At 45.0% G+C, this 12,064-nt stretch overlaps 1 protein-coding gene and 1 long non-coding RNA gene across 10 annotated transcripts in view; one reads left to right on the forward strand and one right to left on the reverse strand.

The window, feature by feature from the left end:
• Window positions 1-610: 610 nt before the first annotated feature.
• Window positions 611-5,284, reverse strand: LOC138117739 (uncharacterized). Its single transcript, XR_011154835.1, has 4 exons — window positions 5,202-5,284; window positions 3,375-4,718; window positions 2,631-2,751; window positions 611-2,015 (listed from the first exon to the last, which is right to left on the reverse strand). It is a non-coding gene; the product is annotated as an uncharacterized lncRNA (long non-coding RNA).
• SLC6A6 (solute carrier family 6 member 6) overlaps window positions 5,226-12,064 on the forward strand; it is a 57,952-nt gene continuing 51,113 nt past the window's right edge. For 4 of the 9 annotated variants that reach the window (XM_069028289.1, XM_069028290.1, XM_069028291.1 and 1 more), the window contains exons 1-2: window positions 5,729-5,903; window positions 9,746-9,781. In XM_069028289.1, coding sequence (XP_068884390.1) covers window positions 5,873-5,903; window positions 9,746-9,781 — 67 coding nt within the window. In that variant the 5' untranslated portion in view covers window positions 5,729-5,872. Of the gene's footprint in view, window positions 5,309-5,728; window positions 5,904-9,745; window positions 9,782-12,064 lie in introns of those variants that run through there. The other 5 variants (XM_069028297.1, XM_069028298.1, XM_069028293.1 and 2 more) reach the window with 4 other exon arrangements.

The raw sequence follows: 12,064 nt of genomic DNA on the forward strand, positions 1-12,064 counted from the left end.
GCATGGCAAGATTTTATAATAACTGTTATGTAATAGTTCCGGCCAAAAAAAAAAAAAAAAAAGATAAGTTTCCATATATCTAGTACTAGGAAATCAGATTAAAAAGAAAAAACAAAAAAAACAACAACTGGGAAGTGCAATAACTGGATTTGCTAATGGCACATAAAATAAAAAGATGAGCACATATTTGGATTTTTGCACAGTGCAAGTGCCACAGAATTTTCCCTAGGGAACAACCCTCTATTGGCAAAGTGTGGTCAAAAGCAACAAACAAATATTTTTTCTCTTTAATTATTGTGATTCTGTTTAAAAGTTAGAAGACATTAATTTTAGCATGTGGAATGCAATTGTGAAAGAAAATGGGTTTCCTGAATTTTCAGTGATTGACTAAAATCCACACGCATACTGGTTATTGTAATTTAAGGAAAAAGGATTTTGTTTCTTTATCCTGTTACATAACACTGGATCTATTCTCCCTTGAACACACAAGTATGTTTATCATTAATCTTAAAGGGAAACAGTTGTCCTTCAAAACCCTTTCTGCATTTCTGAATTTTTATCTTTTTTTCTTTTTAAGTCAGATCCCAAATGACTGGATATGAATTGAAGATGAAAGCACATTGTTTATTTTTTTAATTAGATTACTTTAATCTCATTTATGCATAGTTCTTCTACTGTTCTTCCCAACAGCAATAGTGAAGAAAAAAACATTGCTTTAGAGTGACATCCAAAATGCAAAACATACGGTTCATACAGCATCCAGCAGGAGACAGAGTACCTGTTATTGCTTTTTTAGCTCATCTTTATGAAACTGGCTGGCTTTCATTCAGAGACATTCTTTAATAATACTTATATTTTTCATTCTATAGTGCATTCCTTCCAAGGATTTTAAATTGCTCAGGAGGTCTTGAAAATCCTAGTGAAAACCTTTGGATATATGAGAGGCTTTTATTTCCAGGTAGCTGATTGTCAATTAACTTAAGACACTCACTTTTTTCAAAAGCCAGTGTGACCACTTTGGTTCCAGGCTGTTTGGTTCTTCTGTGTGTGCCCCTCACTTTAGGAATCAGTCTCTGTAAAGCAACAGGCACTTCCAAACTCAACCGGTGCTCAGAAAGGACCAGCTCCAGCCTCTCAGCCTTGATAAGTGCCTCAAGTTAATTTGTAATTAGCTTGATGTAAGGAAAGGACCAGTACAGGCAATCCCATAATGGCTAGGTAGTCTCAAATATAAGCAAAATAGGCCACCCAGAGCATTAAAGCAAGAGAATTTAATGTCAGATGGCCACTTTTCAAGAAAGACCTGTGGTTTTTCATTGCTTTTCTGTTTGACTTGTAAACTGGGTGCAGGGCTCTATCACTGGCAGGTTCACATGATGGGGAGTGTACCAAAAACACAGGTCAAGTTTTGATTTCTGTTTGATATCTTATTTATATATGATTTATACAGATAAAGCAAGAAAAAGTAACTGTCCAGGCCATAATTTCATCTAAAATAAACACAGACTAAAACTACAGCAACTTAGTGGATTGTGTGGATTAATGAGATATCCTGGTATGTAACAGCAATAGCAACAATTTATTCCCCAATTTAGTAATGCTTAAAATTTGCAATCCAGAGTCACTCTGTGATATGCAAATCCCTTACAAAATCTGCTTCCCTTTTTCAGGCTCAGGATCCTCTGCTATACAGGGGAACCCCAAAGACTGACCCCATATAACTCTGTAAAGGAAATTCATGTCTGAAAAATCATTAATGCAGTGGACTTATTCAGACCATTTTTTTTGCCATTCTTGCTTACACAATCCTTTGCAGACAGTGCTGTCCATTTCTCTCCTACATTTCTGCTGGACTTCATGCCAGGATGAACTTTGCTTTTTTTACATTTTAATGTTTATATGTAAAATCTTCCCAATCCCTGCAAAATCTCCTCTTTGTCCATGCCCTGTCTTGGTCCTGAGTCCATGAAACATCATGTTCCTCTAGCAGCCAGACAATGAAAACAAGGTTTCTCCTGAAAAATGAAGAAATATTAAATCTGTTTCCATTTTAAAATTATTGAGAATTTGCTGATGAGCATGTTTTAGGTCCTGGTGTAATATTCCTCCCTCCATCTCACCTTATGGAAACCTGACTTAGCTCTGAGTATTATTGTGTTAATACTCATTCATCTGAAATCTGGCACTCACATCCCTGCCCCTCAAGACCTCTTTACCCGGGTGCAAATACAGTGAATCTCTCCTGACTTTCGTGCCATCTCAGTAGATTTCCACACGTTGTAGCCAAGCTGGGGATTTGGCCCAGTGTCTTTTTTAAACCCTGTGACCCAGACGTGGAGATTAAAAAAGAGTTATGTTATCGGATTAAACAGATACAAGAGGCACTCGCTGTATCAGCATCCGACACCTTAAAACTCCAGCAAGCAGATCAGCATGGTAATGGCAAAAATAGTCTCTGAGAAAGAGGGGAAACTCAAAGGAAGGTGATGGCAAACCCATGCCTTGGGCTGGGGTGCAAAAACCTGCCACTCTGGTTGCCAAAGCAGCCACAGGGATATGGTGTTCTGCTTGCTATAGCACCTTAATACAGGATACACTCGAGGTATAAAAGTCATTCAAACTCCACCTACCTGTAACCAGAGCGATTTTGGCCTTAGTTAGCTTTGGGTTAATGTCTTCACAGTGGGGTTTTTAAGGGGTTAGGTTTGATTGCGCTATGAGCGGCATCAGCGCACACTGAAATCAATAAAGCTGCAGAAGCAAAAATTTTAACAGATTAAAACCAGACCTACATGAAAAGGATAGTAATTTCAGGCACCATTTGTATGCTTAATATTATACACATGCTTATGCTTTGTAATTTGGGCTCTAACTTGTGATTTCAGTTACATAAGAGAGTGGAGAAGCCAAAGGCATTAGTGCTGCCATATGCCACTGCAACTGAAGGCAGAGTTCCCCCAAATATTCATTAGGCACATTCTCAGAAGTTGTGCTGTCTCATAATGAAATAGCAGACAGCAATGTGCATATTTGTGACACAAAAGGATGAATTATTATTTATTATTTTTATTATTTTATTTTTATTTTTATTATTATACTTAGTTCCAGGTACTGTTTACATGTGTCTAACTTCAAAACAGCTTTGGCTGTTGGTCTTTTATCCCAAACATTTTTTTTTTTTTGAACACAGAAAGCAACCATGTACTTTGTGTGGCTGACTTTTCATGAGTGAGGAGCAACAGAACAAGAGAGCCAGAGACAAAATACAGGCTTTGATTCCTCTAGAGAACTTGAGCAAAATATTCCACTGCTGTCAGTGGTACAGCTGTGCTGGCAGTATCCTTCACACAGACAAGGCTCCAACCGCTACTTACATTTCACTGATGTGACTGCTGGTTCCTAATCTGCACCGAGGCATCCTCACTGCAACCAAACAAGTGACTGAGCCGGTGAGAAACCTTTTGCTTCATTCCCTTGTGCAGCCAGAGCTGCCTGTGCTTGTGGTCCCTCGCAGAGCTTCACAAAATGTGAGCTGCCCTCAAAGGATGCCTACGAAGTTGCAGTACACAAGAAACCTGAATCAGAAGACATAGGTGGCAGCATGGACTACATCGCTATGAGTTTAAACGACGCTGTTCAGTGGAGATATGTCATCAATTAGCTGCGTCTGTCCTATATCTCTGTCTGGTTTTCTGCTAAAAACCTACTCACGTTGCAAAGCAGCTCAGATACTGAAAATCACAGAATGCACTGGAGTAAGGGAAAATTGGATGTGTGACTGTGACACAGTGTTTTTGGCATCCTGTATTGCCATCAAAAAGTGTGCAAAATGGTGCAGCTTTTTCAAGAACCAGCTAAGGAAATCAGCCTTTTCTAGAGACCTCTCTGGAGGCTGCTGTGATGGAATTTGATCCCCCAGCAGCCTATGCATAGGCGATGGGCTCTGGAGGTGGTCTCCCAGTAACGGCTGTCCCAGTTTGTGGTGTAGAAAGGTAGCATCTTGTATCCGGGAAAACCTAGAGAGCAGAACTGTGGGCACTATTCACTCTCCTTTGGTCCATCCCTGCTGTTTGTTCCCAGAGCAAGGTTAGCACAGCGGGACTTCTGCGAAACACAGATGGCCCAAAATCTCCTTTTCACCACGACTGTACTCCAACAATGCAAATGGTATTTTGCAGTACAGAGGATCTTACTAAGTCTTCAGCAGGGGTTATATGAAAATGCCTCGCGACTCTGTCTGCTGCTGTATCCTTTCATTAAGAGCACCAGAGGGGATGCAGGTAGGAGAGCAAGGACACGTTTGAGTCATATACCCGTTCGCCTGCAGGGGAGAAGGACCGGCTTTCGCTTCTGTGAAACCCGACACAAAACAAAACGTTGCCCTGCACATTTTCCCCGCCGATCGCCCCGGCCGTACTTTGTTCTCCAGCTGCGACCGGGACTTTCCGGTGTCGGGGATCGCGCTTTAGGGAGGCGGCAGGGCAGAGCAGGGAGATCCCAGCCTCCCAGGCACCTGCCAGGCCACGCTCCCGTGTTGCCTCCCCCAGCAGCAGACGGCTGCAGGACCAAACCTGTCCCCAAAGCCTGGCAGAGCGGCACCGGGTCCAGAGTTCCCCCGAGGGTGGCCAGGGGGAAAAGTGGCCGCGGAGGAGCAGAACCAGGGCCTGGGCATCGCCGGTGACAGCGCCGTGGGATGCTTTGTCTGTGAGAAGGGCACTCTTTGTGTAAAGACAAAAAATAACGATCAAAAACATGTATGAAAATGAAAAATACCGAGAACAGATCAGCGGCCGGGAGCCCTCGCTCCGCTCCCTGCCCGCCGCGGCAGCGGTGGGACGCGGGCCGGGTCCCGCGGGCCGGCTCGGGACGGCCCCGCTGCCGCTCCAGCTGCCCGCGGCAGCCCCGGGGGGAGGGCGGGCGGCCCGGGGCGGCACCTCGAGCCGGCGGCCGCGGCCCGGCGAACGCTGCCCCGCACCCCCCCGCCCCTCCCCGCCGGCCCGCGGCCGCCTGCCAACCCGGGCTCCGCCGCCGTGTCTGCGGCATGGCCCCTCCTCCCCCACACCCCTTCCTTTAGGCTCCCCCCTCCCCAGCAAAGAAGAGGCCGTGCCGGTGTTTTTCCACTCAGCAGGATGGGTGATGCTCAAAGCTCCCTCATTAGACAACAGACACGAGAGGTCAGGAAGAAAGCGCTTATAAATTACCGTTTCCTCCTGCTCGGCGCTGCTAGTCGCGCCGCACCGCTCCGCCGGACGCGCCGCACCGCCGCAGGGGCGCAGCGGCGCGCAAGCACCGCGGCCAGCGGACACAGGTACCGGCACCTCCCGGGCGGGAGGGCGGGCGGGCGGCGGGGCTGCCGCCGCTGCTGCTGCCGCTGCGGTGGTGGCGGCGGCGGGGCTGGCGCGGAGCGGCGCGGATCGCCCCTCGCTGCCGCGGCGAACAAAGGGGCGGCCGCTCCGCGCCCAGCGGAGCCGAACCGAGCCGGGCCGGTGGCGGCTGCATCGTCCTCCCTTTGTCCGCCTCTACTCGGGGAGCTCCCGGGCGCGCTCTCCCTTCCTCCCTTCCATTTCTCTATTAATTCGTCCTTCTCCTTCCAGCCCCGTCCTCCCCAGCTCTCCCATTACCCCAGCGGTGTTTTTCCTCCCCAGAGGTTATTTTCCCCACACCCCCCCCCCCCCCACACACCTTGCGTTAACTTTTTTTGGCGATAACGTTCTCAGCCATTCCCCGCTGGCGGTCCTCCAGCACATCGACGGCGCACGCTTCTCTCCTCGGCTATTTTTGCCCATTTTTTCTCTCCTTCCCACCCCTCTCCACTGTGTTTTTTTTTCTGTCTGCCGTGCGCTAACCTCGAGTGAAGAGACTGGTACAGGCAATGCTACATCTGATGCTAATGGGCCTACCTGGTGGGTAATACCGCTGCTGCTGCTTTCTTGTTATTTCCCTTATTTTTCTTTTTATTCCCCTCATTTTCCATTTATTTTGAGGGTTCTTGACATGCTGAAATCAAAGTAGTGATGGGGATTGGAAATAAAACACAGGGACTGCACGGGGCATGTTACTGAGCTCAGCGTGGTGCGAAGGGGTGATAATTCTGGGTTCGTCTTGGGGTAACTTGTATCCAAAATTCACCCGCTGGCTTTAAGATAATGAATGCCCATCGCTGCCTGATATTGTACCAGGCGGTATGTGGGAGGACTCACAAGGTTTCCATATAAGAACATGGGAGAATTTATTTCACCCAGGCGAAGAAATGTGCAGAGTATGTGTTATTTATGACTCTGAAGGCAAGCTATGTTGTCCTTAGGCAGCTTCAAGAGTGGCAAGACTTGGCATTTAGAAATTGTAAAAGCTGATTTCTGCTGTTTAATAAGAGCTGTGTTTAAAGGGAAGCACGGATGAAAATTAAAAAAAAAAAGAAAGAAGTAGTGGGAGAGGATCCAGATAAACATGAAGAAATACAACCCCACGCTGATTCCAGCACAGTTTGTGCCGAGGTGTAAAGATGGAGGTTTTTGATTAGTTCCCATGTTTTTTAACCGTATTGGGAAAGGCATTAAGAAAATGTGCCGAGAGGAGCTGGTTACGTTGATAGTACTATTTTGGTAACTGCATTTTTTGTTTTATTGCTTGCATGTGAAAATGTTTTGAGTTTTGGACTAGCAAAACAGTGAGGCAGTCCTGACGGGGCACATGTCATCGGCTGTGTAATTCGGGGCTTGGATGACAGTTGCTACCGGTTTAGATTTTATGGCTTTAGGTTTGAGGGTAAATCAGCCCGTTAAAACCTGCTGCTATGGAATTTAGATGGAAGAGGCTTTGGTGAGAACTCTGATGGTTGTTGACAGCCGGGTGCTTACCTCTGGGTCTGCGTCTCAGTCGAGCTGACTGCTTTCTGGCATTGCCTACCTTTGCCATAACTGTTATGGAAAGGTTTCCCTGAAGGTTATTGCGGTTTTTTTTAAGCAAAATGTGTGAGCAGCTGAGGCAGCCAGCAGCGTGACAGTGACGGTATCTCTCACCCCGACCAAGTCCGAGTCTGAAGCACGAGTGCAGAGGGAGGATGTCTGTGTTGCCCTGGTTAAGCTAACACTGGAAACTTTATTTTTGGTACTTTCAGAGATAGTATCTTCCTGTTTCCTCTTCAACTGTCTCTTATCTGCTTTGCATGTCCTTTTTTTTTCCTCTTTTCTTTTTTCTCTTTATTTGCCTTTCACCTCTGTCCCTTCCCCTTCCCACCTCTCCCGCCTTGGTGCACTAAAGCAGATCCCACTGGAGGGCGACAGACACTTTTCCCCTGCCTGGTGCTGCCCGGGGGGACCCCGACCCCGCGGCCGGGAGAGGAAAGGCCGCTTCTGGCTGTCATTTATTAACCTGCTTCTTTCACCGCGCGCTGTGAGGGTTATTTTCTGTCATACTTGGCAAAAAGCAGGAGGTCACAGGTGACCTCCTGATATCTGTAGGCCCCGAGAAGGTGGATTTTTTTTCTCGGAGGTGCTGCATCCAAATCCTGCAGTGTTTGGTTTGTTTGTTTAGCAATCTTGGTCTGGAATCCGGTGGAAATTTGGAATCCTTCAAATGCTACCGACTTCTCTTTTATTTTCTTTTGCTGCAACCAGGAAAAATTTGGCGTACAACTCTTCATTGATAGTCTCAAATGTGAAGCTTTTGGGTGGGTTGCCTGGAGCTTTCATGTCAGAGGTGAAATGTTGGGGCAGGGGCAGGAGGCTTCAGTCGGTGTGAAATGCTGGCAGAAAAGAGGTGCCACATTACCCTGGAAAACTAGGAAGACACTTTAGGTTGGCTTGCTCTTGCTGCAGAGTGCTTGGGAAACCTCCCATGCCTGAGTGGAGATCTGTTTGTAAAGCCCCCGTGAGGATCTTGTCTTACAGCTAATCATTGCTAATATTTCAGTGAGGGTTTTTTTGATCAATACTCTTAGTGTATCTTAGTGGCTTCCAGCCAGGACCTATGGGCTGGATGTTTCCAAAGAGACTCTTGGGCACTTTCCAGGCAGCAATACTCCTAGGATTTTCATCAATGCACATCAAGGCTTAGCAGCAATCCCCTATTATTTTAATTTTGCCCCTTCTAGGTTTTCCAATGCCCCACATTTTTGCCCCAGTGGGCAGTGGGGCAACATTGCACTAATGGCCCAGTGGCAGTGCTGCCAGTTCCACCAGTAAGGGGAGTCTCTGCAGTGGTGCCCTTCCTGAGGTTCTAATCATGCTGGCAAACAACTCTGAAAAAGATTATGCTGATTAGTTTCTTTTAAATTTAACCATATTACAACACATAAAAATGGATGGGAAAGCCATGGTAGTTACAGCCTTTTGTAAGTAATGTTTATTTGATTGGTCATATGAATAAATTGTAGATCATTTAAGAAGTGAAGCTTTGAATAGATTACCCAGTCGGATTAGTGCCTTCGACTTCTTTTCATCACTAACTTAATTTACGTGACCAGAATGGATCAGGGTAATTTTTTAAAAAGTAATCCTGTGTCTACTCCAGTAAGGGATCTACATACAGAACTAAAATTTATTCTAATGCCATTCTAGGGGGGTTGCTTGCAGGATTGGGTCCTTGGCCCTTAGAAGGAAAGCAGGTGGATGAAAATGCAATGATTAAATATTTGTTGAATTTCTTCCATACATGCCTATTTACTTGAATCCTCAGCTGTTGTAGTGCCATGGATTTAATTGATTGGTGTGAGCTGAGTGTCATCCCAAGGCATGTAAACTTCAGAAAAAGCCCTTTAAATTGCTTACATAGTAGCTAATATTGACACAAGGTAATATAGGAGAAATTAATTTAACATGCTACTCTTTACTGTCCTTTTTCCCCCAAAAACCTGCTGTTGGAAGGGCTGCTGTGTTGCCAGTCCACGACTCTGAAACCATGGCTGGTGTCCTACAGCATCTTCTGTATTTCTGTATTTCTGTCAGTCTCTTTTTTTCCAATGTGTCCAGATTTACACCAGCAAAAAGCCATTTAGTGCCATCCCTAAACCCTGTTCCAAGAGCATCCACCGAACCCACCAGCCCGGCTGGTGGAAGGGGAGTGTGAATCAAATGGCACCAAGCCTGGGGTGGGTGGCAGCCCCATGGGTGCAGGAGGTGGCTGTTAAGGCCTGTAGGGAAGGTTCCACATTCTAGCAGTTGCTGGGTTTCCTCTTGTGGTTATCTATTACTCAGAATTGTCACAGCCTCGAAGGACGCCTTCGCTGCTGTGGCTACCCAGCCTGGGTTTGAATGCAGCCAGTGCTTGAGCACTGGCATGGAAAAGCAACCCTGCTGTGCCAAAATGCAGCAGGAGGGCCCTGCTTCAGGGTGTTGGTGTAGGTCCCATGTCCATAGGTAGGAGAACAACGCAAACACTGAGCCATGGGGTTTTCTCTGAGCTGAAATGTATTAAAATTCTGTTATTTTTAATTTTTTTGATCCAGATCACATGGCATTTGTATTTTATTTCACTGCTGCAGTGTAATTTTCCACTATTTAGATGGATATAGTCATATCTCCTGTGACATTCTACATAGGATGAAACAAGAAATGATCTCTTGTTTTGGCATTGAGTCTACATTGAGTGTCCTAGTGTTCTTCAAATAAAAGTTTTTACTGATGAAATCAGAAAACGCAGTGCATTATAACATCAAAACCTGTCTGACTTATCTTGCTGGACGCATTTTTTTTCCTTTAAAATATTTTTCCCTTTTCTTTTTCTCTTTTTTTTTTTTTCCAAACAGGAAAAGAAAATACATTCAGCAGAGACTCTTCTTCATGTAAGTGTTATTTATGCTTGTTTATGAAATTACAAAAGGCTTAAAAAGCTCATTAAAACATTCAAATACTTAACACTTACCATCTGTTTGTAGAAACCAAGTATAGAGCATGTAAAAATAGGCTGTAGTTCTACAGCGATAATGCTCAGCAACTGATATCTTAAATCTGTCTGTGCAGTTCTTCTGTGTGTATCACCACAGAATTTAGAAAAGGTTGCAAAGCACTTTGCAGACATTTAAACAGCATGCCCGTAAAGTTGGTGTGTAAATCCTGGAGGGATAATGTTAAAATGGTTTGCCCAAGGCAGAGGAGATACATAAGTGAGAGCTTGATTTAGCACCCCAGAGTCCTTGATCCTCAAACCCTGTGACAAAAGTCAGCCTTTCTGCCTTGGATCCTACAGAATCCAAGTTCTGCCCATAGAGCCATTTGTTGTGTGCACGTGTGCAAATGTGTGCATGTGTCTGTGTGGGTAAGAGAGAGTGTGTGTACGTGTACCTGGCCTCAAATCGCCTGTAGGTATTTCAGGCCTTCTCTACAATCTATGGTGATGCCCATTAAAGTAAGAGTAGATGCCACCAACCATTGGTGAATACTGTTGCAAATGTTTTGTGAAAGCATTTGGCTCCAGCCTAGCTCTCGGTCTGGGGGAGCCTGTTAAAGTATTTTTCGTGGGACTGAGAAAGCTGCATGTCATAAAAACACAACAGGTTTTTTTCCACCCCATCTAGTGACCTGTTTTTTTTTGCATATCTCAGCTTTGAAAACTGTTGAGTAGTATAAGAAGCTCTGCTCTGGTATTTCTTCCTAGTAAATAAATCTGATTAAATGTTTTAAGGGGCTGCATAGATGAAGACTCTCATTGCCTTTATGCAAAATTAGCTTAGCAAGGAAAATGACTGCATTGTTCCCAATGCAGGGCCTGCTTTGCATAACTTCCAAGCATGTACTGTGTCCAGTGGCATGGCAAGCCCACGAGCACTCACCTCAGGCTGATTTCCCATAAGTCAATTTTTTTTTTTTTTTTAACAACATATATCTCGGAATTGCAGCACTCCATTATGCTTGCGTAGCAACTTGCTGGTTAATATGTAGCAAAATGCCGTGTGGTAACAAATGTTTTTTTGCTATTGTTGAGCTGGAATGTTAGTTCAGCTTCTAGATAAAAGTGGCTTGCGCAAGGCGTCCCGGTAGACCATGATTTCTGTGGCTTGAACAGTAGTTGTGTAGGCAACCGTGTTCTGCTCTTCGTCTCCCCCGTGCTTCCCTTCATCTTCCACGTGAGCCAGGGGTGGGCTGACAGAAGGGCAGGAGCTGGCAGCCCTTTGCATCCTGCAAAGCACCAGCGTGGGGTTTATATTATGCCCATTACTAGTCAAGCATCTGTTGAAAACACTCTTTATTCTGGTTGTGTTCCTAGCAGAAACATTGTTAGATGCTTTATTTAATAGCTTTAAACCACAAGTGTTCTTTGGCTGGTTTTATGGATAAGACAATCTTTCAAAAAAAAAATCCAAAACCAAAAAATTCCAAAACCAAAAAAAATCCGGTAATAAGTGAAGGATACCCCACAAAGGATTAAAGAATCCTCCTTCCCTGCTGCTGGGAATCCTAGGTGAGACTAGATGAAGTCTTTGTATCTTTGAGATGGTACATCATCATTTTTAAAAGGTAACAGAGAAGGAAAAAATCCAGAAGGATTTTGAGTATGAACATTTTCAACATTTGTAGCTCATTATTATTTCATTCTAGAGTAAGAAATTCAGATCTCTTGAAAATCCTGTGAAGCATATGCTTCCCAGAGATTATAAGTGGGAAATGGTGCAGCAAAAACACCTTTAATGGAAGAAGCTCCCAAATAGAGGAGAACCCAAACAGACGAACCCTACAGCAGTGATGGCACGGTGTCTGGAAGCTGCAGAATAACCACGCAGTGCAGATTTGGAGAGTTTTGCTTGGACATTGCAGTATCCCAAAGAAGAATCCCTAAGTCCAGTACATGCACTCTAAAATGAGTAATGAAAAGTCAGTGGTCCAGAAGCCATTTGCAGTGCAGCCTTCCGTCACCTGCTGTGGCTTTTCAACAGCTAACGGCAAGCTTTGAGCACCAGAGCCTCTCTCCTCTGGTTCTGTGCATGAAATATTATGACTTTGACTCAATAACTCTATTTGTGCCTGTCTGTGCATTGGCTTCCCTTGGCTTCTACAACGATGTGAGTTTCCAAAAGCGAGTTAAACTCCAGGGATGGGAGTAGTGAGGTTATAGTGAACGGCAGGATGGT

Source organism: Aphelocoma coerulescens, chromosome 12 (genome assembly GCF_041296385.1).
Source record: "Aphelocoma coerulescens isolate FSJ_1873_10779 chromosome 12, UR_Acoe_1.0, whole genome shotgun sequence".
In the NCBI taxonomy this organism is placed as follows: domain Eukaryota; kingdom Metazoa; phylum Chordata; class Aves; order Passeriformes; family Corvidae; genus Aphelocoma; species Aphelocoma coerulescens.